This window comes from Diabrotica virgifera, chromosome 7 (assembly GCF_917563875.1).
Source record: "Diabrotica virgifera virgifera chromosome 7, PGI_DIABVI_V3a".
Lineage (NCBI taxonomy): Eukaryota > Metazoa > Arthropoda > Insecta > Coleoptera > Chrysomelidae > Diabrotica > Diabrotica virgifera.
Window position 1 is genome coordinate 231,329,709 of NC_065449.1, and position 27,959 is coordinate 231,357,667.

The 27,959-nt window shown below is 31.6% G+C and overlaps 2 protein-coding genes across 2 annotated transcripts in view; both read left to right on the forward strand.

The window, feature by feature from the left end:
* LOC114327250 (protein dopey-1 homolog) overlaps positions 1–27,959 on the forward strand; it is a 192,677-nt gene that overhangs the window by 64,988 nt on the left and 99,730 nt on the right. The gene's annotated exons all lie outside the window — the stretch shown is intronic.
* LOC126887720 (uncharacterized) lies at positions 20,376–21,775 on the forward strand. Its single transcript, XM_050655414.1, has 2 exons — positions 20,376–21,275; positions 21,340–21,775. The coding sequence occupies exons 1-2, from the start codon at positions 21,015–21,017 to the stop codon at positions 21,514–21,516; spliced, it is 438 nt and encodes a 145-aa protein (XP_050511371.1). The 5' UTR covers positions 20,376–21,014; the 3' UTR covers positions 21,517–21,775.

A 27,959-nucleotide genomic window follows, 5' to 3' on the forward strand; every position in this document is an offset into this window, starting at 1 on the left:
AGCGTACGGCGAAATGCACGGTTGAGTTATTTTAATGTAATTCTTTAACTAATAGATCAAATGAAATTTTACAAATTGAACATGAAAGAAGAATAATTAAGCTATCTTATGTTTATAATAAAAAGAAATAAAATGTGTGGGCATAAGTACGGTGTGGGCGGAAAGTGAGCCTTACATGAATTTTGTTTAAAAATGATTTAAAAATGTGTAACTAATACAATTTTTCGTGTAAAACTCAAACTCAATTTTGCACAACTTACCTTTCAAGCATCTTACTAAATGATGTTTTATTCAAAAAAAATCTCAAAAATTTAATTCAAATGATATAACGTCTCAAAAAATGTAATTTTTGAAATCTTCGTAGTTTTATAGAATTACCACCACTTTAAGATGGTATTACTCAAGTTTGAACATATCTATTACAGTTTTATAAGTGTCTTTTTAAAGCTTAGGATGTAATCTTTAAAATGCACTAAATTATTTTACTCTAGAAACGAAATACACTTATTCTTTTTGAGAAAATTAAGAAAGATAACAAAAATGTAATACAAAAACCGAAAATTACCAGCTAATAAAATGTTTATACAAAATGATCAAAACTTTTTTCTGTAAAACTTACCTAAAATACATTTAATAATAAGCTTCAACAATGTTCCAGCAAAAAAAATTTTTTTAGCTCTTATGTATACAGTATGTATGCGTAACTTGGAACCTATTGATAACTTTTTTATTACCAGTTTTACGAAAAAAAGTTATTCTTTATAAAATACTCCGCATCATATAATATAATCTAAGATGCAATCATCAAATATCAAATGTAATTAATTTTTTACGAGATATGTCAAAAAATATGAATTTCACTCAAGAGTAAAGTACCTTTACATTTCACAATATCGAAACTTGTTATTAAGAAAAGTTGTTTGGAATTAAAAATTTTGTTTAAGTCTTCAATTACATTCCTCTAATTAAAATATTGTGAATAATAAAGACACTTAACTCTTAAGAAAAATTCATATTTTTTACATATCTCGTATAAAATTTAAAAAATTTGATATCTGATGGTTGTATCTTAGATTTTAGACCAGGGAGAGCATTTTATGAAGAATAACTTTTTTTCGTAAAAGTGATAATAAAATAGTTCTCATAATTGTAATAAAATAATGATGAGTATCCGTAATTTGAGAAAAAATTGAAATTTTTTTTTCGATTAGAATGATGTAATTTTGTATTTAAACATAGTTTTTAATTTCAAACAACTTTTCATATCATTTTTTGATATTCTGGAATATAAAGGTATGTACTTTACTCTTTAACGAAATTCATATTTTTGACATAACTCGTATAAAATTGATAAAATTTGATATCTGATACTTGAGTTTTAGATTTTTGACTATCCAGAGCATTTTATTAAAAATAACTTTTTTTCGTAAAATTGATAATAAAAAAGTTTTCCATGTGGTTCCTAACCAAGTATATAAACTAACAAAAAACGTTTTAGAAAAATATAAACTGGTTTGAATTTTTCCGAAACAATGCATGTTTCCGTTCTAATTGCACTCCCCTATAAGTTACTATCCAGGAATAAAAATTCAGAATTTACAAAACGATTTTGTAACCTTCGGTTATGTACAGTGAAACTTGGGTGTTAAGTTAGAAAAATCATTCTGATCCGCCACAAAGATTTTTGGTTTTGCATGTTGTTTTCCCAAACGTAATAACTCAGATTTATATGCTGTGCAATCGGTATGCGTTTATTTGTCAACCATTCTTTAATTTTATTTACATTCCACGAATTTGTTGGACGTTTGCCATTTTATAAATATTTCCGTGTTTATAATATTGTCATGATAATCACTGTTTTTTTATGTAGACGAAAATATTTAATCAGCACCTGCTGATGCTCTTGTATGCTGCTGTGTACAACAGAATTTCTTTCTTTCAAAGCGCTTTTCTGTTATCATCCTTTTTAAATTTGAAAATATGTAGGACTTGCCATAAGCTTGTTTTGCTAATGTCACCAAAGAATATCTTTTAAGAACGGAAATAAAGGATAGAGCAATTCAAGTTTTACATTCTTAAGAATTAAGGTTTTACTGATCAGTAGTAGGTACCTAAATACCATCTGCTTCGCCTTATAATACAAGGAAAAGTGCAAGGAAAGAGGTGGATTGGTCGAAAGAAAGTTTCATGGCTGCGTAATATTAGACTTGGTGTGGCTGCACAGTTGAAGAATTCTGGTGTGGCAGCAGCAGATAAAGAGAGGTTTCAGGAAATTGTAAACATGATGACGGACAACTTCTGAAAACAGACACGGCATCTAAAGAAGAAGTAGGCACCTAATAAAAAGCTTACTGAAAATAATTATTATTCAAAATTTCTACAAAATCTTATTTTTTGTCGACACTGTTGTTAGGGGCTGAAATTTTTCAAACTCATAGACCTGAATCCCGCGTACTAAAAAAAAGTTGATTAATAGCAAGCTGAAAATTTGTTAGTAGCTTAACGGTGTCTAGTCTGACAAACTTTGATGTACAGGAACACTGGAACAGAGGAAGTTTTAATTGTGGATCAGGTTAAAAATTTGGAACGTCAGATTACGAAAAAGTTCCATGTATTTTGTCGGACAGAACTTCCAACTGATTTGTTACCATTTCATTAAACTCTCATGCAAAAATCAGACTGGTGTTTATCACCAACTGGACATTTTATTGAGTGGAACACGAAGAACATATCAAATGACAGGAATCATGTTGGTTAGTAATAGCAGTCTGATTTTTGCATGAGAGTTTAATGAAAGGGTAACAAATCAATTGGATGTTTTGTCCGACAAAATACATGGGACGTTTTCGTAATCTGACGTTCCAAATTTTTAAACTGTTCCACAATTAAAACTTTCCCTGTTCAAGTGTTCTCGTACATCAAAGTTTGTCCGACTAGACACAGTTAAGCTATTAACAAATTTTCAGCTTGATATTAATCAACTTTTTTTTGTACGCGGGATCCAGGTCTAATAGCATAGCTGTTATGTATTCAGTATTGTTGGCAATTTCATTATGAATAGACTGTCGTCTGACCATCGCTTGTGTAGGTTTGCCGCAAAAATCATGGTTTCATTGGTGAATTACGGCCATTTTATAATCGACCTAATTGCCCATCAGAGCAATTAATTCAATTAAGTAAACGTTTTTGCACTATGTTTACTTGTAAGTAGTACATAACACGCATTCTCCAAGAGGTGTACAGTGCGTACCAAAGAAGATTACTTGCTGTAGATGTTGTATATCCTTTTAAAATCACGTATGAAATAAACTTAATTTCATCTAATCAATATAATTCATCTATTCTTTAATCAATGGTTGAGAAAATGGCTATGACAGTTGCCTGGGAAGATGCTTCTGTTTAGCGAGGAAAGAAGATTGAGGTTGTGTCCTGCTGGGAGAGGTACTACGCATGTACACTTCCTGCGCAGATATGGTACGTTCCTTACAGACCGATATCAGCGCGAAGGAGATCGGCACGAGGAGTAGATCTTTGAACAACACGGATTCTGGCATCTGCTTCTCAAACGACTTGGGTAGAGGGCCAGTGGGCTGGTAGAAAACATCAAAGCTAAAGCAATTAAGAAGGTAGCTGGCGTATGACAGGAAGGAAAAATACGAGATTTTCGTACAAAATATTGATCCAGTTGGTGATCCAGAGTTATGGATGACCATCAAGAATGCTGTTGAAGTGGAAGATCAGTGTTGAGTTAAAAAAATGCGAAGCACTTTGAAGTAGGATCACCGGATAGCGATACATTACCAACCAAGAATGCTGTGGAATTAATCAAGAGAAGTATCCATATTGGATGGATGGAGGAGTGAACTTTTCAAAGCAGCCGTCTCTAAAGTCCGAATAGCTATGTTGATTGCCGACCTCCGTCGTGGAGATGGTACTTGAAGAAGAAGTGTCTAGTTGTAGTGCCCAAAAGTAGAGAGTTGATCAAATTGTTTATCTTGGATATCAGCTAAATTGTAACGCAGAGAGTCACGGTGAAAGTAGATCCAGAATTGAGCAGGTCAGAGCCGCTTTTAGAAGGATGTCCAAGGTATTATGTAACAGAGACCTAAAGTTGGAATTGCGGATCCGCCTACTTCGCTGCTACGTGTTCTTGGTCTTACTTTATGGTGCCGAGTCTTGGACTGTTAATAAAAGTGATCAAAATCGATTTGAGGCTTTCGACATGTGGTGTAGTGATGTTGATTATAGTTACTTTCGAGTATTCGTTACAAATCGTTACTTTTGTATAAAGTAATCGTTTACAGTATTCGTTACTTTGATTACTTTTGTTACTTTTGTATTTGAGTACCGGTAATCATAATCATATCGAGGATCGCATTTGTCAGTACATATTTTGTATTAGTATTAGTAGGATAATTTGATTACTATGATTACTTTTATATTTGAGTACCGGTAATCATATCGAGAATCGCATTTCTCAGTATTTCGTATAAGTATAAGATCCGATATAATAACCACCTTCACCGATCTATTTAATAGATAGAAATTAAATGATATGTAATCTATTATGTTAAAATTATTAAAAACAAGGTATGCCCGACATAATTATGTCCAGGCTAATTAATAATTAAAAAAATTATTCTGTTTGCATCAATTAAGTGCCAAAAACAAACCCTCGAAACTCTAGATGACGTATCTTAGTAGTAGCCCTGGGCACCCAGGTGCTTCGGAGGTCTGTTCTGATTGCATATTCGTGTTCAGTGACCCCAATTACCTCAAAATAAGAAAACTGGCCCTTAATATGCTGATTTTAACATGTTTATGCATTTTCGATGCGTTTTATACACTTTAAAATGTAGTACATAATGCATTTCCACCCATTTTTCCATTGTAGACTTTTTTTCCAGACGTCATCCTAATCCTAAATACAATGAAAAAAGTTGCAAGTCTCTATGCACCTACTATATTTAATAATTACACTTTTATAAGTGTATTACTTCTAAGTGTTTAAATCGTAAAATTTATTGTAAAAATGGATAAAACAGAATCAAAAGTCATGGTAATTCTCATATAAGACGAAGTCCCGCCAGAGGAGCCCAACACAAATTATTCTCAATTCTTTTTTTTAAATTTTATGAGATTTTCGTTGGTCCGATAAACAAGATTTAACAGTAACTGAATTAGTGAGAAGAGCAGCCCAAATTTGAAGACAGATGAGCAAAAAGACTTTTTTTTATTCCTTTTTGTAAATTTTAAAATTATTTTGTATTGTTTTATAATCAAAATTTAACCCTCACGCACAAGTTGTACATACAACTTCAGTGAGGAACTGAGTTTATTTTATATGTACAATTTATTTGCTACAAATAAACTCCATTATTATTATTATTATAAAAAAGAACTTTTTTATAATAAAACCTTTTTATTATTTATAGCAAAGAATATAAAATAATTTAACGATAAACGATTTAACGATAAAATGCTTAAAATTCCAAAAATTACACTCTAATAAAAAAGTACTTTTTATAATATCACGGTTTTGTTATTGTATATAGGACACAACATGTTTGGAAAGAATAATTAACTTATAAGATATGAATTTTTAGTAGGTGTATTAACTGTTATTTATAACTACGATTCCAAAAATTACACTAGTATAAAATAGTATTTTTTATAATACCACGGTTGTTTAAAATGATGTATTGTATATAATTTTAAGTATATAAACTTTTATTATTTATTAAAACAATTAAAAAAAGATACGCAACAGCCGGGTTCCAACTGGGGACCTCTCGATCTGCAGTCTAATGCCACTGATCAGTGGCACCATCAATTTGTAGATATCGATTTATTAACGTACTTTAAAATATCATGGCATTAGTCACATTTTTAAAATAGTTTGAAATTAAAAAAAATCGATTTATCCATACAGTGTGATTGGTCAGTGGGGTAAAGCTTTGTAGATTCGTTATAGTAATAGATAGTAATAAAAGTTAATAACAAAAATTGTAGCCAACTTTGATTACAGATTGATAATCAGTAATCGTAAATTATTGTAAGTGTTAGACAATTATTCAGTCATGGCTTACCCGCAATTATTAATAATTTTGCTCTGAAAAATGAAAATATCTCGAAAACTAATAAATTTACACACAGGGAATGTTATACAAAAATTATAGTATAGTAATGGTACTCTTCGATAATGATATAAAATACAGGGTGTTCTATTTAAAATTACTGAGAAAATAACGTACTTGCGTTTTGACTCACCCTGTATTCAATATAAAGAAAATTAGCAAAACAACCATTTACGAAAATTTTGACAATAAATAAAAAAATATGACGTCAATAAACCATTGCCCTTGTGCTTGCTTTTATTTATACAGGTAGTTAAACTTGTTACGATTTTCATATAAAATTGGTTATAACTTTGTAAATACCCCGTATAACATACCAAACCTTTATATTTTTGTAATCGAAAAGTTACGAAGATTTCGAATATAAAATAAAACACAGGGTGTTCTTTTTAAAAAAACATAAGTTTGGTCTGTCACTATGTTATCGAACACCCTGTAATATTCTAACTAATTTTGTCATGTGAAGCTCAAAGTTCGCTACAATTTTTGTTATTAAGTTTTATCGCTATACATTACTATAACGGATCTACGGAGCTTCACCCCACTAATTATCTATCACCCTGTATATTAGCAGTTAAATATTGCATTGTTAGCTAGTTCTAAGCTATCCTGAAAATTTCAGGTGTCTAGATAACCTAGAACTATTTTTAAAATGGATTAAAAAATTTGCGGAGTCCTTGACACCAACCAAGCCAAGTATATAAAAAAAGGTTTTAAAAATATATTTATTCCTGTGTTTTTAGTGTTAAATGCCCTGGTCTAATAAAAACAATGCCATATCTACATGTAAAATTAAAGTTGATGATCATAGTCTAGAAATATTATCATTTCTACATTTTTTCCGGTCAATCTAAGCAATTTTTTCTAGGCCTGATAAGAATAGTGTGTATTTATTATTAAAATATAATGTGTTGCATTTTTATTTTCAAAGGAACGAACATTTGTGAAATTCTGTGAATTATCTACCTCGGCAAATCGTATAGACATCTGTTTCTGGGTGCATGCTTTGTTAAATGATATACCTCCCTCTGTTTCAGCTACTTCTCAGCGCCCTGTAATCCTGTAAAACTCTTCATAACCTTCGCCCTTCATAGATAAAATTTTAGTTAACTGTACTGATACCGAAAACTCGTGGAATTCCGGTCCGATTCCGATATCAACCGATTGTATATACAATAAGTACTCACATAGGTACTCGCTCTGATACGATTGGTACGAAGTAATCAGAGTAATCAAAGTAACGATTTACCTCTCGGTATAGTAATCGTTACTTTCGGTATTCACAAAAACAACACCCATTATTTAAATTCATTTTTTTTGCTACTGGATAGCTTTAAGAGCGTAGGCGCAAAATTTCAGGCCAATGCTTTTTAAATGCATTCATATTTTTCGAATCCTGAGAAAACTAATAAGTATTTTTTAAAAATTTAAACGCAGAATGAAAGATTACATTATTACCGAGGGCCGAAAGTCCCTTAGAATAAACAAAAAGTTTCTTTTGAATGAATTATTTGAAATTAAAAATCACACTAAATTTTTTCTTTTCTTTTTCACCTCTTAGCCCGATCAGGGAACACAAAATTTTACGAAAACCTCCAAAAAAATAAAGGAAGGATGAAAATTTGGGAATAAGTAGTTGATATTGTCTATTATTATACAGGGTGTCCAGAAACTCTACCGACAAACAAAGACAGGAGATTCTTCAGATAATTTTAAGATAATTTAACCCAATTCACTTAGTCCGAAAATGCTTCCTACGGGAGCTAGAGCTCTTTGAAGATGGCGTCTTGTAATTAGTTTTTCTTAAATACCTCCAGAATGCTTCAATTTAGAAAAACAAAAATTGGTACGCGTATTTATCTTCAAGATATAAATCTAATCCACCTATTGCAAATTTCTAGTACCGATCATAGGCGTCCGTTTTAGGTAGGGCAACGGTTATTTTATCGCATAACTTTTTTATCTTTAACTTTAATGCATTTCTGATACTGTATTCTAGTACTGTATTCTGAAGTATTCTAGTACTAAAAGGTACTCCTGTTTTAAATCCGTAGGACACACCGTTTTCTAGAAAAATCGATTTCAAAATTTTTCGCTTTATGAATTAAAAAAAAAATTCAAAAAAAAAACTGTTTAGAAAGACGAAAACTGGTACATTTATTTATATTCCATAGATAAATCGATTTTATTAATTGCGAATTTCTAGTACTGGTCATAGGCGTCCATTTTGGGTAGGTCAACAGTTATTTTGTAGCATACCTTTCTTGTCTTGAATTTTTGAGCATTTTTGACACTAGATTATTAAATTATGAGGTATTCGAGTACTAAAAGTTACTCTTACTTTATGTTGGTAAAATACTTCGTTTTTTGTTGAAAAGGTCTTTCAATTTTGTTTCAAATTCCAAGAACGGAAAATTTTCAAATAGATTTTTCTAGAAAACGGTGTGTCCTATCGACTTAAAGCAAGAGTACCTTTTAGTACTAGAATACCTCACAATTTAATAATCCGGTGTCAGAAATGCATAAAAGTTAAGGACAAAAAAGTTATGCGATAAAATACCTGCTGCTCTACCCAAAACGGACGCCTATGACCGGTACTAGAAATTTGCAATGGATGGAATCGATTCATCTCTGAAAAGTAAATATGCATACCAATTTTCGTTTTTCTAAATAGAAGCGTTCTAGAGGTATTTAAGAAAAACTGATTTCATGATGCCATCTTCGAAGAGCTCTAGCTCCCTTAAGAAGCATTTTCGGACTAGGTGAATTGGGTTAAATTGTCTTAAAATTATCTAAGGAATCTCCTGCCTTCGTTTGTCGGTAGAGTTTCTGGACACCCTGTATAAGAAAAAGTTTACAATTCTACATCCCCTCCATTTTACAAAAATTGAAAAATACGGGGTGAAAAATATTTTCTCGGGGGTGCAAAAATATACGTTCAAAATAAGTCCGGAATTGGATAAAATGACCAATTCTAAGCAACTTTTGTTCTATATAGTTTTTTTTGCTAAGTCAATACTTTTCGAGTTACTTGAGAGTGAATATGTTCATTTTTCACCAAAAAAAAACATGTTTTTGGACGGTTTTTCGGAGATAACTCAAAAAGTAAGTATTTTGGCGAAAAAAAAAAATATTCTTAGCAAAAATATAGCTTACAAAAAACTGAAAAAAATGGTGTATGCATGAGGTCTGTTCACCCAGCAGAAGCAGAGTTGTAGCTAATGAAAAGTAGGTTCTTCTTCTTCAAATTCCAAATCGAATATTTCAATGTGAAATAACCAAAAAACGGAGCACTTTTCAGGGAAAATTCATTACCACTTTTTTAAAGTTTTTAGAAAAAGGTTAATTTTTGTTTTTAGAAAAAACTTCTAACATTAAAAGTAAGTGAGTTACGCTTAAAATATTGTTGGTGCCTTTTATTTTTTGGTATAAAAATGGCGAAAATCACCCCCTAATTAGCTTCTCAAATAAAATTAATCGTTACCGCTTCACAAGTTACTTTACTTATCTATTGTTTATATTATATAAAAGTTCCATTGCTTCAAAGTGCTCAGGTTTAAAAAAAAATTGGGTTTAAAATAAAACATTTTTTTTTAATTTTGAAAAAAAAAAATGGAATTGTTTGTGGAATTAACTTAAAAATTATTAGTAATACCAAAAATCTAAGAGTAATAAAATGTACGTTTTGCTTTTCTGAATATTTCTGATTTTTTGTTTTCTTGTTAGACAAAAATTGGTTATGCTATGGCTGTTCAAAATTTGCCTAAACTCGTGATTAGTTACTCGTTCAGGCCATTTTAACTACAGCTTTTTCAAAAATAAGCACTTTGAACCGATGAAACTTACAATAATCATATAAATAATCCATAGAAAAAGTAACTTGTGAAGTGGTAATAACAAAATTTCTTTGTGATGCTAATTACGGGGTGATTTTCGCGATTTTTTTACCACAAAATAAAAGGGACCAACAATATTTTGAGCGTAACTCACTAACTTTTAATGTTACAAGTTTTTAAAAAAAAAACTTTTTTTAAACACTTTAAAAAAGTTAAAATGAATTTTCCCCGAAAAGTGCTCCGTTTTTGGGTTATTGCACATCGAAATATTCGATTTGGAATTTGACGAAGAAGAACCTACTTTTCATTAGCTGCAACTCTGCTTCTTCTGGGTCTACAGACCTCATGTATACACCATTTTTTTCAATTTTTTATAAGCTATATTTTGCTAAGGATAGTTTTTTCGCTAAAATACTTACTTTTTGAGTTATCTTCGAAAAACCGTCCAAACACACGTTTTATTTTGTTAAACATGAACATATTCATTCGCAAATAAATCGAAAAGTATTGACTTAGTGAAAAAACTTTATAGAACAAAAGTTGTTTAGAATTAGTCATTTTATCTAATTCCGGTCTTATTTTGAATGTATATTTTTCAACTTAGAGAGGGGTATTCCTCTAGATTTTTGTAAAATGGAGGGGATGTAGAATTGTAAAGTTTGTCTTATATAATAATAGACAATTTCAACTAAATATTCCCAAATTTTCATCCTTCCTTTATTTCTTTTGGGGTCAGATTGTTCTTTGATCGGGCTATCTGTAACTTGTTAAAATAAACATAATAGAAATTTTCAGGGACTTTCGGCCCTCGGTAATAATGTAATGTTTCAGTCTGCGTTTAAATTTTTCAAAAATATTCATAGTTTTCTCAGGATTCGAAAAAAACGAATGCATTTAAAAAGCATTGGAGCCGAAATTTTGCGCCTACGCCCTTAAGAGCAAAAGATGGCAATTAATCGTCTTTCCAAGATGGCAATTAATTAAGAAATGGGTCTTTCTTATTGAATTTAAAAATTTGTCGAGATTTTTTTCCTATAGCGGCGTTAATCAATTAATTTGTGTACGTGACAGTTCCTAATTTTCCTTTTCTTTTTTCTTCTTCTTTTTTAATTAAATCGTTTTTCCAGTTTAATGGATTTCGCAAACAGCTAATAGTTCCGGTCTTAATTGGATTTTTTAATCGGTGTCTATTTTATTTGAAATACAAGAAGTGTTTTAGAGCGATTGGAAAATATTTTATCCATTGGAGACATTGAGATTTTGGTCAAATTAACAATGGTAGGTATAGAAGAATTGTATATACGGCAGCTCGTTTATATATGATATTTAGAGAGAAAAATATTTTCAACGAAAATTTTGTTTTTGTTTATAAATTCGCAAAGCCTGTTCGTTCGTTCGTTCGTGCGTCACCGCCTCTGCAATACTTGGAGCCGACCTACCGATGTATTCCTATGTAGTTTTATCTCCTGATTCCAAATCTGAAAACGGCATTTCGATATCTCGAACCATCTTCGAGATAAACGACCTCAAAGTCAACTTGCATCTCAAGACAGCAATTTAGGGTCTTTTAGCAAATTAGATATTGAGAGAATCCTACAATAGAGACACTGCTAGAAACGCATTAAACCTAATGCACGTAAAAATGCAAATGAAAAATATACCACAAAAAAAGTATAGCACGTAACTTCGACTGACATCGGCTATAAACACATAAAAAGCTCTTCATGGTCTAAAACCTAAGATACAACTATCATACATCTAATTTTATCAATTTTATACGAGATATGTAAAAAATATGAATTTCGCTCAAGAGTAACGTAACTTTATAGTTTACATTATTGCAATTAGAAGGATATAATTGCACAATAAAACGTAATTTTTAATTCTAAACAACCTTTCATAATAGCAATTTTTGGTATTAAGAATTTTGGTAGCAAATAAACAAAGTTTTCGTTATGATAATGCTCGCATTTTCAGCTTGTTAAATAAGTACTAAGTGATTATCAGTAACCTGTGTTTTCTCTAAAACATGTAATTTCACATATAGTCCGTCCGCTATAACTTTTCCCATGCACAATTTATTTTCAATCAAATTAAGTCAAAACATAAATTGAAACGAACGTCGATGTGTATATACATTTTGTATACTGTATACTATATACTACACACATCGGCGTACGTTTTACTTTCTGTTTTGACTTAATTTGATTGAAAATGAATCGTACCGCATGGGAAAAGTTATAGCGAACGGACTATATGTTTGTAGTGTAGAAAACAGCACATTACAGAGTTATATCTCATCATTGTTCTTGTTTGCCTTTGTTCCTATGCGGCGTCGGCTTCTATAATTACATACATTTCTCCATAAGTTTCTATATTGCATCATACCAATATCAATCCCGTTCACAGAAATGCCCTTCCTTAGCGTTTTCCACTAGGCCTTCTTCGGTTTTCCTCTTTTCCTCCTTCCTGGAAATTTCAAATCAGTATTCGATGTTCCTTTTTCTTTTTAATCTCGAACAATCAGTCCCTTTCATCGTAGCTATACTTTTAACAGTTTTTCATGTTTCCTTTCAATTTCATAGACATCTTTCTGTCAGACAACACACCACTCATCCATCCCGCCCTAACTATACTGTATGCATCTGTAAATGTTTCCCAATTACTCTGATTGACGTAACTTAGGAACTTAAAACTATTACTTTGCACAATAATTTTACTACTCAAAGTTATATTTTATAGTTGTTGTAATTCCGTCTTTAGATAAACATTCCAGATTTTTACCCCGCTAACTTCTAAACTTCTTTCTTCAAGATTTTGTCTCTACTGTTCCAGTTTTTGTTCTACATCTCTTTCAGCATTTCTTTAAAAGTTCTTCTCGATAAACTCTATATTTTTTCCCAATGAAGATCAATGAGTATCATATGAGAGTTAGTTTCTTTATGTCTACATTAAATGTAATTTGTTTGTAGTTGTGTATTGTGTTGAAACGGGTACTATTTAGTCCATGTGGTGAGACCGCTCCCGTCTGAAAAATATTTTTAATTCGGTTTCTTTGCGGATTCATATTCAAAAATGTCCGCTTTAAACAAATCTGAAGGGTGCCGGACGGAATTTTTGGGCAGAAATTGTTTAAACAATTTTTTAAAACAAATACATAAGATCACCTTTTATTGCTCCAAAAAATATATTTTTATGTTTTTTGGTTCATTCTAAACAAGAAAGGTATCTTGTGGTTTGTCTCAAAAATTGACAATTTTCGAGTTATAGGCGATTTCAAATCTAAAAAATGCGAAAATACGCATTTTCGAGGCTTAAAAACTCATATTTAAATTAGTATTTTTAAGGGTGCCAATAACTTGGATTAAAGCTTAAACATTCCTTTTCAAGATTCCGAAGAGTGATCGGGTCTAACTTCAATTTAGACCGTAGTTTTTTAATTGTTAATTATGCGTGTCCATCCGGTTTTTTTGCCGGTGCGGCGCGCACTATTTTCAAAAATCTCCTATTTCCCTCCGAAAAATATTTTTTCTAGATTCTTTGGGATATTCTAAATAAAATAAGTTTCTTGACATTTTTCTCAAAAGTTAATGGTTTTAAAGTTATAAGCGATTTAAAATCCGAAAAATGACAAAAAAACACATTTTCGCATTTTAAATCGCTTATAACTTTAAAACTAGTAACTTTTGAGAAAAATGTCAAGAAACTTATTTTATTTAGAGTGTCCCAAAGAATCTAGAAAAAGTATTTTTCAGAGAAAATAATAGATTTTTGAAAATAGTGCGCGCCGCACCGGCAAAAAACCGGATGGACACGCATAATTAACAATTAAAAAATTACGGTCTAAATTGAAGTTAGACCCGATCACTCTTCGAAATCTTGAAAAGGAATGTTTAAACTTTAATCCAAGTTATTGGCACCCTTAAAAATACTAATTTAAATATGAGTTTTTAAGCCTCGAAAATGCGTATTTTCGCATTTTTTAGATTCTAAATCGCCTATAACTCGAAAACTGTCAATTTTTGAGAAAAATCACAAGATACCTTTCTTGTGTAGAATTGCCCAAAAAACCTAAAAATATATTTTTTGGAGCAATAAAAGGTGATCTTATGTATTTGTTTAAAAAAAAATGTTTAAACAATTTCTGTCCAAAAATTCCGTCCGGCACCCTTCAGATTTGCTTAAAGGGGACATTTTTGAATATGAATCCGCAGAGAAACCGAATTAGAAATGTTTTTCAGACGGGAGCGGTCTCACCACATGGACTAATTATATTGCTTCTTCATTCGTCTGGCATTGTAGTTGTGGCATATGTCTGGCATTGTATTTATGTATGTATTATGACACGACAAAAATAGTACATTATATACCGCGGGACTGAAGTAGTACATTTAATCCTGAAGGTAAAGTTTATGGCCCGACCGCAGGGAGGGCCATAATTTACCTGAAGGATTAAATGTACTTCAGTCGCAAGGTATATACGATACTTTTCGTACTTCCGGTATGATTTTATTAATTATTTCAATAATTTCAATCAGTTTTTTCTCTCTTCAACTCATTTAATAAACTGTCTTTAAAATAAGTTACCATAGTAACATTGCGTTGTGACAGTTATAATTTAGAAACATTGTCATTACTAGTGTCATTGTAAAGAAACATTGTTATTGATAATTATTGGTATCATGAGTGAAGAAGGTGTATCTGATATTGATAAAAGAGCAGCCGAAGTAGGTGAAGAATTGTTACCACCGAAATCTAGAAAACTATACGAGCAGCAGTACGATGCTTTTAAAAAGTGGTGCCGCTTAAAAAATGTGAGACAACCTACTGAAAATGCGCTGTTAGTCTACTTCGATGATAAATCAAAAGCGGTTTGTGCCTCAACTCTCTGGGCACATTACTCAATGCTGAAATCGGTTATTAACATTAGAGAAGATATTGATATAAGTAAATTTCCAAAATTATTAGCTTTTTTGAAGAGAAGAAATGAGGGATTTAAGCCAAAGAAGTCAAGAATTCTCACGTCTGAGCAGGTAGATCAGTTCTTACGGGAGGCTCCGGATGATAAATATTTAATGCTTAAGGTAAATTTGGAAATTTGTTTATATTCAGAAATTTTAAGAAATCAATTTTTTTGTAGGTTGCACTTATTTTGGGCGTTGCGGGAGCTTGTCGTGGAAAAGAGTTGGTTGATTTAGAAATCGACGATGTGAGAGATTTGGGCGATTCCTTCCTAATTGCGATTAGAAACACCAAAAATAAAATTGACCGAAATTTTGTGATCAAAAATTCAGAAAACAGTGCCATCAGTTTTGTGGCGATATTTCGGAAATATGTGGCATTGCGAAAGACAGGGACAACTCATTCAAAATTTTTTGTTCAATACATCAACAAAGAATGTACTACGCGAGTAGTAGGAAAAAACATGTTTGGTACAATTCCACGGCAAATAGCAGCTTTCTTGAAATTAGAAAATGCGACGTCTTATACGGGACATTGTTTTAGACGCACATCTGCGTCTTTGTTAGCTGATTCGGGAGCAACAATAGACGTGCTGAAGAGACATGGAGGATGGAAATCCTCCAACGTGGCCGAGGGATATATTGAATCGTCTATTAAAAATAAACAAAAAATTTCAGATAAAATATTTGGTCAAGTCGCCGATTCGTCCACTATAGTTATGCCACAGTCCTCATTCTCGCTTCCTGTTTCCGCAGGATCTTCGAAACAAACACCAGTTCAATATGAAAAGGACCTATCTGTTACTCGTCAGTTACCTGCTGCATTAACCCAGGAAAGACTGGTCAATATGACGAACTGTCACAATATTAATTTGAATATTAACGTTAATTACCATTCTAATTAATTATATTTTTCAATAAAATATCCCTTAAATTCGTTTGTTTGTGATTTAATCGTTCCGGGAGTTTCGTCAATATTTAATCCCGGAGGGATTAAATGTGACACTTTAGTACCTGTCACAAGGGAGTGAAGTTGTCACTTTAGGCCCGGAAGTACGAAAAACTAATTTTTCTAATATCACATTCCTCACTTTTCGTAACCAAAAATGTAGGTACAATTCAAAATATGTGTACAGTAGATACGTGCCAGCTATGAATAACCAGCGCATATTTTCATTTTCGTGCCACTCAAAGTAGAGTACCGATTATTTCATCACAGCTTGTTAAGAATATGACCCATCAACCGATTTTCTGAAATATTCAGAACGACTAAAAATGTGTGACCTCGGTTATTTCTATGATGCGAGTACAGTACTCTTATGTAGGCATCTCTTGTTTTTCTTAACTGCTATCTTGACTTCATGTTTAAACCACGGTTTATTGTTTTTTGGTCTGTTGTATTGATTGGTTTTTGTCCTTTTGCCTCTACAGTCTGCTTCTACTCCTCTATATTATCTCCTTAAGAAAGATGTACTGACGTTATGTATTCCTTTGACCAATTCTGTCCAATTATCTCTCTTCTGTGCGTGTTGTTTTGGTCCATCATGCTGGAGATTTTCCTCTGAATTTTTTGCCCGCTATGTTGCCTTCCACCATCATTCGTTTCATGCATTTTCTTCTTCTAGTTATATGACCATGCAAAATATCACTATGTTTTGGTTGATAGTTATGGAGAGATTAGTTTTTATGTCAAGTTTTTCCAGTATTGAATTATTTTTACTATTAGCTTTGAGTTTGGTCTACGATTCTTTTCTTCTTCTAAATGTGCCCACGGGCACCTCTAGTGATATGGGAGACTACATTGACTCATCTTATTCTATTCAAAGCAGCTCGAAATATATCAGTTGAGGTTAGACCAGTTCATTTCCTAAGATTGGACAGCCAGAATATATAATAGTCTACGTCTAGGGCAGTGATGTGGGAGGGAGTCTCCCACATCACTGGTCTAGGGACTCTCTTAACCTCAATCTTGCCTTGTTGAATCAACTGGAGAAGTCGGTATTTAGTCCATGTGGTCTGAAAAAATTTCTGATTCGGTTTCTTTGTGGATTATTATTCAAAAATGTCCCCTTTAAACAAATCTGAAGGGTGCCGGCCGAAATTTTTGGGTAGAAATTGTTTAAACAACCACAAGATATCAAGTTTTTTTGGTCTGGAACATATATTTTTAGGTTTTTTGGGTCATTCTTAATAAGAAAGGTATCTTGTAATTTTTCTCAAAAATTGATAGTTTTCGAGTTATAGGCGATTAAAAATCTAAAAAATGCGAAAATACGCATTTTCGAGGCATAAAAACTCATATTTAAATTATTATTTTTGGGGTTGCCAGATACTTAAATTGAAGCTTAAACATTCAGCTTCGAGATTCTGAAGAGTGATCGCATCTAACTTTAATTTATACCGTTTTTTTAATTCTTAAATATGCATGTTTATCCGATGTTTTTGCCGGTGCGGCGCGCTCGATTTCAAAAATCTCCTATTTTTCTCCGAAAAATATTTTTTCTAGATTCTGTAGGATATTCTAAATAAAACCAGTTTTGTGACATTTTTCTTAAAAGTTAATGGTTTTAAAGTTATAAGCGATTTAAAATCCGAAAAATGACAAAATACCGCATTTTCGGATTTAAATCGCTTATAACTTTAAAACTATTAACTTTTGAGAAAAATGTCAAAAAACTTGTCCCGAAGAATCTATAAAAAATATTTTTCGGTGGAAAATAGGAAATTTTTGAAATAGAACGCGCCGCACTGGCAAAAAAATCGGATGTACATGCATATTTAACAATTAAAAAACAACGATTTAAATTAAGGTTAGACGCGATAACTCTTCAGAATCTTGAAGATGAATGTATAAACTTCAATTTAAGTATCTGGTAACCCCAAAAATACTAATTTACATATGAGTTTTTAAGCCTCTAAAATGCGTATTTTCGCATTTTTCAGATTTTAAATCGCCTGTAACTCGAAAACTACCAATTTTTGAGAAAATTTACAAGATAGGTACCTTTCTTGTTTAGGATGACCCACGAAACTTAAAAATATACGTTCCGGAGCAAAAAAACATGATCTTTTGTATTTGTTTAAAAAAATTGTTTAAACAATTGTTGCCCAAAAATTCCGCCCGGCACCCTTCAGATTTGTTTAAAGGGGACATTTTTGAATAGGAATCCACAAAGAAACCGAATCAGAAATTTTTTTCAGACGGGAGCGGTCTCACCACATGGACTAATATAGGTTAAGAGCAATTTTAAGATCTTATTGCAGTTACTGTTTTACTTCTTCGTTTCTTGCTTATCAAGAAGTAATAATGGCTCTCAGTTCTGAGAAATTTCATTTCGTTACCTCTTTGCGTAATTCCCAGCTTTTACGTCCATATGAATAAGAGAATCTGTATATTAGGAAATAAAAAAGGTCACTCGTTGTATCTCACAAACATTTGGTTGTTCCGCTAAAGATTGTAACAATCTTTTATCGGAATAACCCAAATGAGTCACAGGACTAAATGGTGTATTATTTTAATTACTATTTCCAAATGTTTTTGAAGTATTTTATTATCAGAGTTCGTAGTTTCTCAAAAAAAAAACTAATTTTTGATAGAGCTGCTTTTTATCTACCAGATTCTATATTTATGAAAAGACACTGATTAAGGAGCCTGTTTGTTTCGGAATATGTATATGTTTTTCTTTCTAAAAAGAGGATTATTTGTTGCTTTTAAAATATGCACCGTCTAACATAATTAATAAGCACTGTTGCCAAATCTTCCGGAAAACAAAAATAGTCTTACTAAAATAATCAACCCGCAAAATTGGCACGCGTAAATTATGTTTCATATTTTTTATATTACACAATGTTACTTCATCTTGTTTATTACTCGGATTGATACAATTAGCTTTTTAATGAAATAATTTTATTACATTTTATTGTATCGAGGAATCAAATGGAAAGCACTAAAGATATAAACAAAAAAATTGTAAATAAGAGGTTTCATCCTATCGCCTTCACAGATATCGATATATTAAGATTTATATACCATATTTTATGGTTATAAATACCATACAAACTTATCCAATTATTAAGATTGGAAGATTATAACATCTATCGGATTTTGTACGAGCATATATTTTATGTATATTATCATACAATAATATATCACTTACATATTATATAACTTATACAGTGGTAGTCCAAAGTCCGTACCACCCCTCGTAATAGTAAAATTTGGTGGGAGGAAATAAACGGACTTACTTTACTTAGTCCTAAGCCTTTCTACCTTTAGGTGTAAGGTAAGGCTAAATAATAATAAAAAGGAGTTCGAGTTTGGCAAGCAAAGCGAGAGATCGTGTGGCCGGTGTATTGGCGATAAGGTAATTTCGGATTCGAAACCTATCACAATAAAAACACCGGTTTTTAAAAGACCTATCGTTATCGGTAAAATCGTTAAACTTAAAAAGCGTTCTTGTGCGAAATAAAAATAAATAAACGGACAAATAAACATAAAAGGGAGTTTATAAACTACAAAATTTCAAAAATTTGGCATTGGGATTTTTGGCTATATTAATTATTTTTTATCTTTTTTTAATACATTTTGATACTACCACTCTTCTACTTTCATATGGCATACTCAGAATTGCACTATGTTCATTATTTTCTGTTTTATGTTATGGCAAAATAAAGGTCTCTGGGATAAACAAATAGAATAACTTTTAAACTAATTAATTGATCGGTCTCAAATTTTGAGTTTGTTAAGTACCAAAATACCCAACTTTGGGTGAAACCCTAAAATTCTAGGTTAAATTTAGTAAAGTTATTAACAAAAATCAATTTTCATTTATTTTGCTATTTGCAAAGCCACAAATTGACTTTTTAACATTCGAAAATCGGTAATTTGAAGCTTTTTAATGTCCAAAAAAATCAAATTTTGTAATTTTATGTCAACTATTTAGCTTTTTAATGGGGTGCGTTTTTTGCACTAAATTGTTAATAATTAAAAAACGGACGCGAACTCTAGGCAGGAAACAGGTAGGTTTTCTTCCTATAGGTCTAGTGATGTAAAAAAACGTGTTTTTTTTTTAATTCTAAAAAAAACGAAAAAAAAAACAATAAAAAACGTGTTTTTTTTGTTTTTAATTGTTTTTTATTAGTTTCTCAACGTAATATTAACAATATCAATATTAGGATTAATTATTTATATGGGAAATAAGCCACAATTAAAATGAAAAAAATAATTTTATTAACGTTTCGACTTAAATATTTAAAATTAATTATTTATATGGGAAATAAGCCACAATTAAAATGAAAAAAATAATTTTATTAACGTTTCGACTTAAATATTTAAAATAAATATTTAAAAATTTTTTTTCATTTTAAGTGTGGCTTATTTCCCATATAAATAATTAATCATAAAAATGCCACAAGGAAATAGCTTCAGAACAACATCAATATTAGGAGTTGTTTGTAAGCCTAAAAATCACCCAATATTTCAATATTATATCCAAAACATCTAGAAACTCAGTGTTTGACGTTCCTTTTTAAAAAATATTGAAACATTAAACCCTTACTGCCTTTATCTATTATTTTTTTACGTCGTTGCTTTTGGGGAATCACCGAAATTTAGCAGGACGCTCGTATTCGTTGGCGCTGAGAAAACCGGGGAATTACCGATTAGCTTTTGCAGGTGTTCTGTTGTTATTTTGTGATTTACTTGCCTTGTGCCGGAAATATTTGTGTTTAGTGCTTATTTAAATAACTATATATATAATAATATTTAGTGCTAAATTTAACAAGTCTGAAATCGTTTACTGCCGAGGCTGTTGCCCTTACAAAGGCCATCCGACAAAGCCACATATTATCTGCGTGGGTAAAGGAAAAAAAAACGAATTAAAAATAAGTTGCAGTCTTAAACTCCCAGTGCCTACCAGATGGGGATCATTAGTTCTTTGTCTACAATCATTGCTTGCTAACAAACAAATAATAAAAAGGATGGCTATCAATGAAGAAGTTGAAAAGACAGTAAGCAAACACCCATCTTTAAAAAAAATGCTCTAAGCGATATATTTTGGGACCGGGTACAAGGATACATTATGCTTCTGGAACCAATTGCTAACACAATTACCTCTGTAGAAGGTGACACACCAACGATTTCAAAATGTCTGCATTTATTTAAAAAAATGGTTAACACCTCATTAGAAAATGTCACTAAAAGTCCATTGTTATCCAAAGAGGAAGCAGATACAAGGGCAATTTTTGAAAATCGGAAGAAGTTTGCTATTTATAGTGTTCATTTTGTAGCTAACCTTTTGGATCCAAAATATCGTGGCTGCGAACTTAGCTCAGATGAGATGGTAATTTTTTTTAGGTTATAGTGGGTTTTAGTTATATTTCTATTAATTTTTTTATTTAATGTAGACTGATGCGACAGAAGTCATATACAAGGTAGCACAGAAGATGCCAGATGTCGATGAAGCAGCCGTCTTAGCTGACGTTGTCAATTTTATTGCAAAAGAAGGACTATTCAAAAAGGCTTTTCTATGGAATGAGGACACAATTGCAGCTATCCTAGCTTCACAGTCAATCCTGCATTAGAATCTGAACCGGAACCAATGATAATATCCAATTCAGATCAGTCGGAGTCTGTCTTTGAAAGTGATGAAGAGGAAGCTTCAGAGTCTGAAGAAAATGCAGATAGCGACGGGACGGATCAGTGTTCATTTAAGGGATTCGGTTAATTAATTGAACCTTTTCAATCATTAAGACGTTGTTTTTTTTATTTGATAAATTTTTATTACTTATTTTTGCTTTGATTTTGCAAGTTAACGAATAAACTCTTCTTATTTTGTTTATACCCATGGTCTTTTTATTTAAAGGATTTATACGAAATTAATTATGAAACGAAATAATACTTATTTTGTTATAAAATTATACAGAATATTATATTTATTATATGTTTTTGTCATTAAATAAACTGTACCCACTTAAAAAATCAAAATAAAAAAAAACGAAAAAAAACAAAAAAAACGAAGGCTTCGTTTTTTTTGCAATAAAAAACGGTTTTTTTAAAAAAAAACGGTACCGTTTTTTATTGGTTACATCACTATATAGGTCTACAATAACTAAAAAAGTAGTCAGCTGCCTCGATCTTTGAGTGTCCTGAGAAAATCCTTATTTCTCTGGACTATTTTACGGGTGCTTCCATTCATAGAAAAAATTATACAGCGAAGATGTACAAATGAATATATTGAATAAATAGTATATATTTTTTTTCTCTGATTCTGGCCTTGGTTTAGAACTAGAACCTTTAGTCACGTAATTGTATAACTTATCACTAACTCAGGTGTAATGTGTAGCGTGTGTGTTGAGCAGTGGCGGCCCGTGAGGTAGTGCCATAGAGCCATGACACTACCTTCCTAACTATGCAGAAGCCTATTTTTTTATTTTTAAAATCTTTGAATGCCTGTTAATTTTTTGTGTGTATTTCTTTTATCTTCATAAATTATATAAAATCTGGCAACTGTGCGCGTAGTACAATCGCTGCCACTTTCAGCGGAGATTATTTGGCTGGAGAATCTTGAGCCAAAATTGGTACTGGCACGGCTGAAAAGAGAAAGATTTTACGAGCATCCTATATAAGTGATAGAGAAAGAGCTATATTGGACTATTTAGTATACCTTAAATGAGAATCTTGTGCCAGACACGGTATCTATTTATTTTGAGTTTCTTTAAGTGCTGGCTTGTCGCTTTTGTTATGTCTATTTTCTGTAAAGTTTTTATATTTATAATATTATTATTAAACTTTTAGTGCATCATGATCGTGGGTGTAGTATAAATAATATTTTGATTATTTCTCAAGTTTAATTTATTAATTGACAATGAATCAGATTAGTATCTTAAAAAACTCTTTTGGTGGTTTTTCTTTACAAATTTTATAAGGTTTTGTGGAGCTTTCGAGTTAGCATAAAGAGCTCACGACGGAAAAAAATTCACAAAATAGAGGCATATTTAAGGAACTGGTCAATTTTAGCGCCGAATTAGACAACGACTTAAAGGTTCATAATATTTAAAGTTCCAGATCTTTCAAAGGTCTACCGTCTCCTGACATGTAGTTGCTTCTAATTTATTTATGTCGGAGAAGTTTTCTGCTTATCAGCGTCGGTTCCCCTATTCATTTTTTAATGAAACATGGAGACAATTTTAATTTTTAAACAAAACTCGGTTTAAAACTGAATTAAAAATACTGTATTAGTGAGACGAATTAAGTACTACTCCTGGGGCTATTCCGCTATGAGTTTGATTAAATGAGGAAGGTTTAAAAAGCACATTGGAAGAAACTATTAAACTTTTAAGCATTTTTAATTACCATTCCTAGATCAATATCTGAAGCAGAACGCTGTTTTTCGATGTTAAAACGAATTAAAACATTAGTTAAAAATACAATGAAAGAAGAACGACTTAGGTATGTTATCTGCAGAAAAGCATTTTGTAAATGGTATTGATAATTTTAATAATAAAGTCATTGAAAACTTTGCAACAAAGAAAAAACAAGAAGGATGTATCGTAAACTTTAAAAGTGGTATTGACACAACTTTGTGCATGTGTGTAAATAATGAAATAGTATTATTTTTATAATTTTGTAAATAGAGACTAAATCGTAATACAAGCTACATAAGTAATATTAGCAGTAAATAATGGTTGTAAGTTGAGAGTTTTTTATTGTTAATCAATTTACGGAACTGTTTTGATAAATTTTGAACAATTTCTTGGCACCTCAGATAGATATACATAAAATACATAAGGTAAAAGTATCAGTGCCTATTTTTTTGTTAATTTTTGCTTTATAACTTTTTTGGCAATATCGTGAACCCGTCACTAAAAATTTTGGCGGCTGTCCGAATTCTGGCACTACCTTCTTAAAGTGGTACGAGCTGCCACTGATGTTGAGTAAGTGTCTTGTTAAAATAGTATATTATTCAATAAGCATAATATAATGGTGACTGTCAAGCCGGCCACTCACGGTACTGCGGCGTCGTACAATTTGGTCGAAGTCGACTAATTGTCAAAAGTTTGGTCGTATGCGACCGTGCATCCAACAAAATCGTACAATTTGACCACAGAAAAACTGGTTTCTATGCTGCAGTACTGCATAATTGATATCACCGATGATTTTGTCGAACGACACTGCAGTATCGTGAGTGGCCGGCTTAAGGATGGCTAGTCACTACTTATTTGATATCTTTATAACAAATTTAAAGAAAATAAAGAACTACTTATCAAATACAGCTTGAGACTCTCCTGAAGGGCAGAAAGAAGAAAGGTAACCACTAAATGTTACATAATACATGTATTACTTTCTATCTATCTATCTAATCAGCTCTAAACATCCATTCTTGGATATAGGCCTCCTCTTCCTTCTTCCATGCCTCTCTATCTTGGGCAATTTGCATCCATTTTGACCCAGTGTGTTTCTTCAGGTCATCTGACCATCGCATCTGTGGCCTTCCCCTTTTTCGTTTGTGGTTCCACGGTCTCCAATGTATAATCATCTTAGTCCATCTTTCATCCTTCTGCCGTAGGGTGTGTCCGGCGAACTTCCATTTAAGCTTTGCTACTTGGGTAGAGACATCTTTCACTGTTGTTTTGTTGCGGATCCATTCGTTTTTTATTCCTGTCTGATAGTTTAATGTTCAGTATTTGTCTTTCCATGGCTCTTTCTGTCTTTGCTATTTTTTCCATATTCTCTTTTGTAAACGTTTATGTCTGAGAGCCATATATTAAAACAGAGAGTATACATTGATTGAAGACTCTTGTTTTTAGGTATTGCGGTTATTTTCTGTTCTTTAGAATATAAGACAGTTTTCCGAATGATGCCCAGGCCAATCTTATTCTTCTCTTTATTTCTTCGGTCTGATTTTCTTTATTTAATCTAGTGATTTGTCCTAGATATATATACTCTTTTACTTGTTCTATTCTTGTTTGTGCCACTAATTACTAGTTCTTCTTGTTGACTGGTCATGGTTTTTGTTTTACTGTAATTCATCTTCAGTCCTATCTTTGTCGATTCTCTATCTAGTTCTTCCTTCATTCTTTGTAATTCTTCACTTCTTTCTGCTATTAATACAATATCATCAGCATATCGTAAGTGATTCAGATATTGCCCGTTTATGTTTATACCCAAGCCATCCCAGTGCAGTTGTTTGAACACATCTTCTAGCGCTTGGTTGAATAGCTTGGACGAGATGGTATCTCCTTGTCTTATTCCTCGGTTTATTTTAATAGGCTCCGTTTGTTTCATTAGCTTAATAGTTGTTGTTGCCTTATTATATATATTTGTAATTAAGTCAGTATATCTGTAGTCTATTCTGCTGTTTTGTAGGGAATTCTTAACTGCCCAGTGTTCCACACTATAAAATGCTTTTTCGAAGTCAATAAATGCCATGTATAGCGGGATATGATATTCGTTAGCTTTTTCGATTAAGAGGAAACAGTAGCGATCAACAGGTAGCGAAAACGCGTTCCAAGATTGCGGCTCTAATTTTGAATATTTTTTCGAGATATTTGGCACACGTATTCGTAATATAATAAAGAATGGCGGTACAGAGCCCAATTTGAAAAATATGTTAATATGTGGCAATTACTCTGTAATTAAATACAATATTAAAAAAACGAGCCTGTACGGCCATTAAGAAGAACAAAAAAATACACTTTCTTCAAATAAACTTTTTTATCCGATGCCTAGATTTTGTGTCATTTTGGAACTACTAAAATTTTTTATTTCATTAGTAGTTCCAAAATGACACAGAATCTAGGCATCGGATAAAAAAGTTTATTTGAAGAAAGTGTATTTTTTTGTTCTTCTTAATGGCGGTACAGGCTCGTTTTTTTAATATTGTATTTAATTACAGAGTAATTTCCACATATTAATATATTTTTCAAATTTTCTCTGTACCGCCATTCTTTATTATATTACGAATACGTGTGCCAAATATCTCGAAAAAATATTCAAAATTACAGCCGCAATCTTGGAACGCGTTTTGGCTACCTGTTGATCGCTACTGTATCACCTTAATATCTTCATCGTTAAAAGGTGGTCACTTGTACTGAAGCTCTTTCTAAATCCGGCTTGTTCTCTTGCCTGGTATCCATCTAATTTAGTTGTTAATCTGTTTGTTAATATCTTGGTTAATAGTTTGTACATCACATTTAGTAAAGTTATGGACCTGTATTCTTTAGATCCTTTTTATCTCCTTTCTTAAATAGTAACAATGTTACTGCTTCGTTGCTTCGTTCCAAGTGTTGGGTATTTGTTTTGTCACTAATATTTTATTCATAAGTGTGTACAAAACTTCTCTAGTTGTTTTCCCACCATTTTTTAGCATTTCTACAGTTATCCCGTCTTTTCCTGGGGATTTATTATTCTTCATCTCCTTGAGTGCTCTTTTTATCTCATTCTTACTTTAAGTAAAGAAATCTTCATGTATTACTTTAAGTAAAGAAAATTTATCATATCCTGATCCTCTCTGTATTTATCATATTATACCTTTATCGGTTGTTTTTGTGATTGTTTATTTCACTATGCGGTGATGCTTTTGAAATAGATAACATTTAACAATTTTGTTGTTAAAATGTTAAAACGTTATGACTAATCGATTTCACTTCACAAGACGCAAATGAATATAATATGTACATTTTATCTTTTTCTACTTATTAGTAAAGTCTACGACAGGTATTACACATTGCGTCAGAATTTAATTACCTACACCTACACTAACCTATAACACAATAAATTGAAGGTTTTTAATTTTTAAATTATTTAAAATGAAACAAGTTAACACAGATAATATTTCAAATAGTACGGGTAAAGAATATTTTAGTATCGTTTCCTTTATATGTAGAAGCAACATATACATAGTGATCTCGGACAAAGTGGAAAGTGGTCCCCCTTTTTCGCGGGGGTTCACTCCGCATTTCTTTGGCTTCTTGTTCTCTGTCGTCTTCCTTCGCAGGTTGTTGTGTGATTTCGCCCGATTGGTGATTTAGTCCAGGGTGCATCTGTTTTGAGATGGACGTTAAGAGGTGACTCATATTTTTTTGCAGAAATTTCTTGGAATTAACTCCTATAATAATAATTGCATTATCCTCCCACTCAAAAATGTCCGGAACATTGTTTAAATAACCAAAATGTCAAAAAATGACGGAAAAATTCGATTATTTTCTTCGTTTTTTGATTATAACTTTCAAAGTATGTATTCACTTTAGAGAAAAGTTGTACTGATATAAAAGTTGCATAATTAAATTTCCTACAATATAGGATTGGTTACAAATTTTAAAAATTGTCACCCTTGTTGCAAAATAGCAATAATTGCGAAAAAAACCATAAAAAAACAAGTATTTGCATTTTACGTTTTTCAACCATTTATGCTACACTTAGGACCTTCATATTTTACCCAGAAAAATTATATAATATAGTAAAAAAATACTGTAAATTTCATTAATATCGGTGTAATAGATTTTGCAAAATAAATTTTGCAATCCAGCTTTCGCAAAAAAAATTCATTTTTTCAAAATGTTGCAGAACTGAAAATAAAGCAGATAGCAAGTTGAATTTTTTTTACGTATAGAAGAATACCGTACCTTTCAGTTACAATTTTTAAAATTAAAATTCATTAACTACCACGGCGTCAGGAATTTTTTTAAATAAACATTAATTTTTGGTGCTACGCGCAGGACAGCGGTGTTCGATTTACACAAGTTGATTTCCACCAAAATTTCTTCAAATCTTTATCTAATCTAATATATTACTTTCTTACTCTATATTTTGTTGTATTTTAATATTTTAATTCTACAAAAATCAAACTAATTTGATTATTGTTTGTGTAATATTGTTTAAACGTTTGCCTATGTTTAAAAATAATAAACTTTTATTCTCTAACTTAAAATTTATGAACAAAGAAAGTTTTTGCCAAAAAAAGGGTTATTACAAAGGACACAGCATGTGTTTTTATTTTGCAATAAACAAATTTATTTATTTATAT

Coding starts and splice junctions, on each gene's coding strand:
- LOC126887720 (XM_050655414.1), top strand. CDS start 21,015: ATGCTTCTGGAACCAATTGCTAACACAATTACCTCTGTAGAAGGTGAC. Junction 21,276..21,339: donor AACTTAGCTCAGATGAGATG/GTAATTTTTTTT, acceptor TATTTAATGTAG/ACTGATGCGACAGAAGTCAT.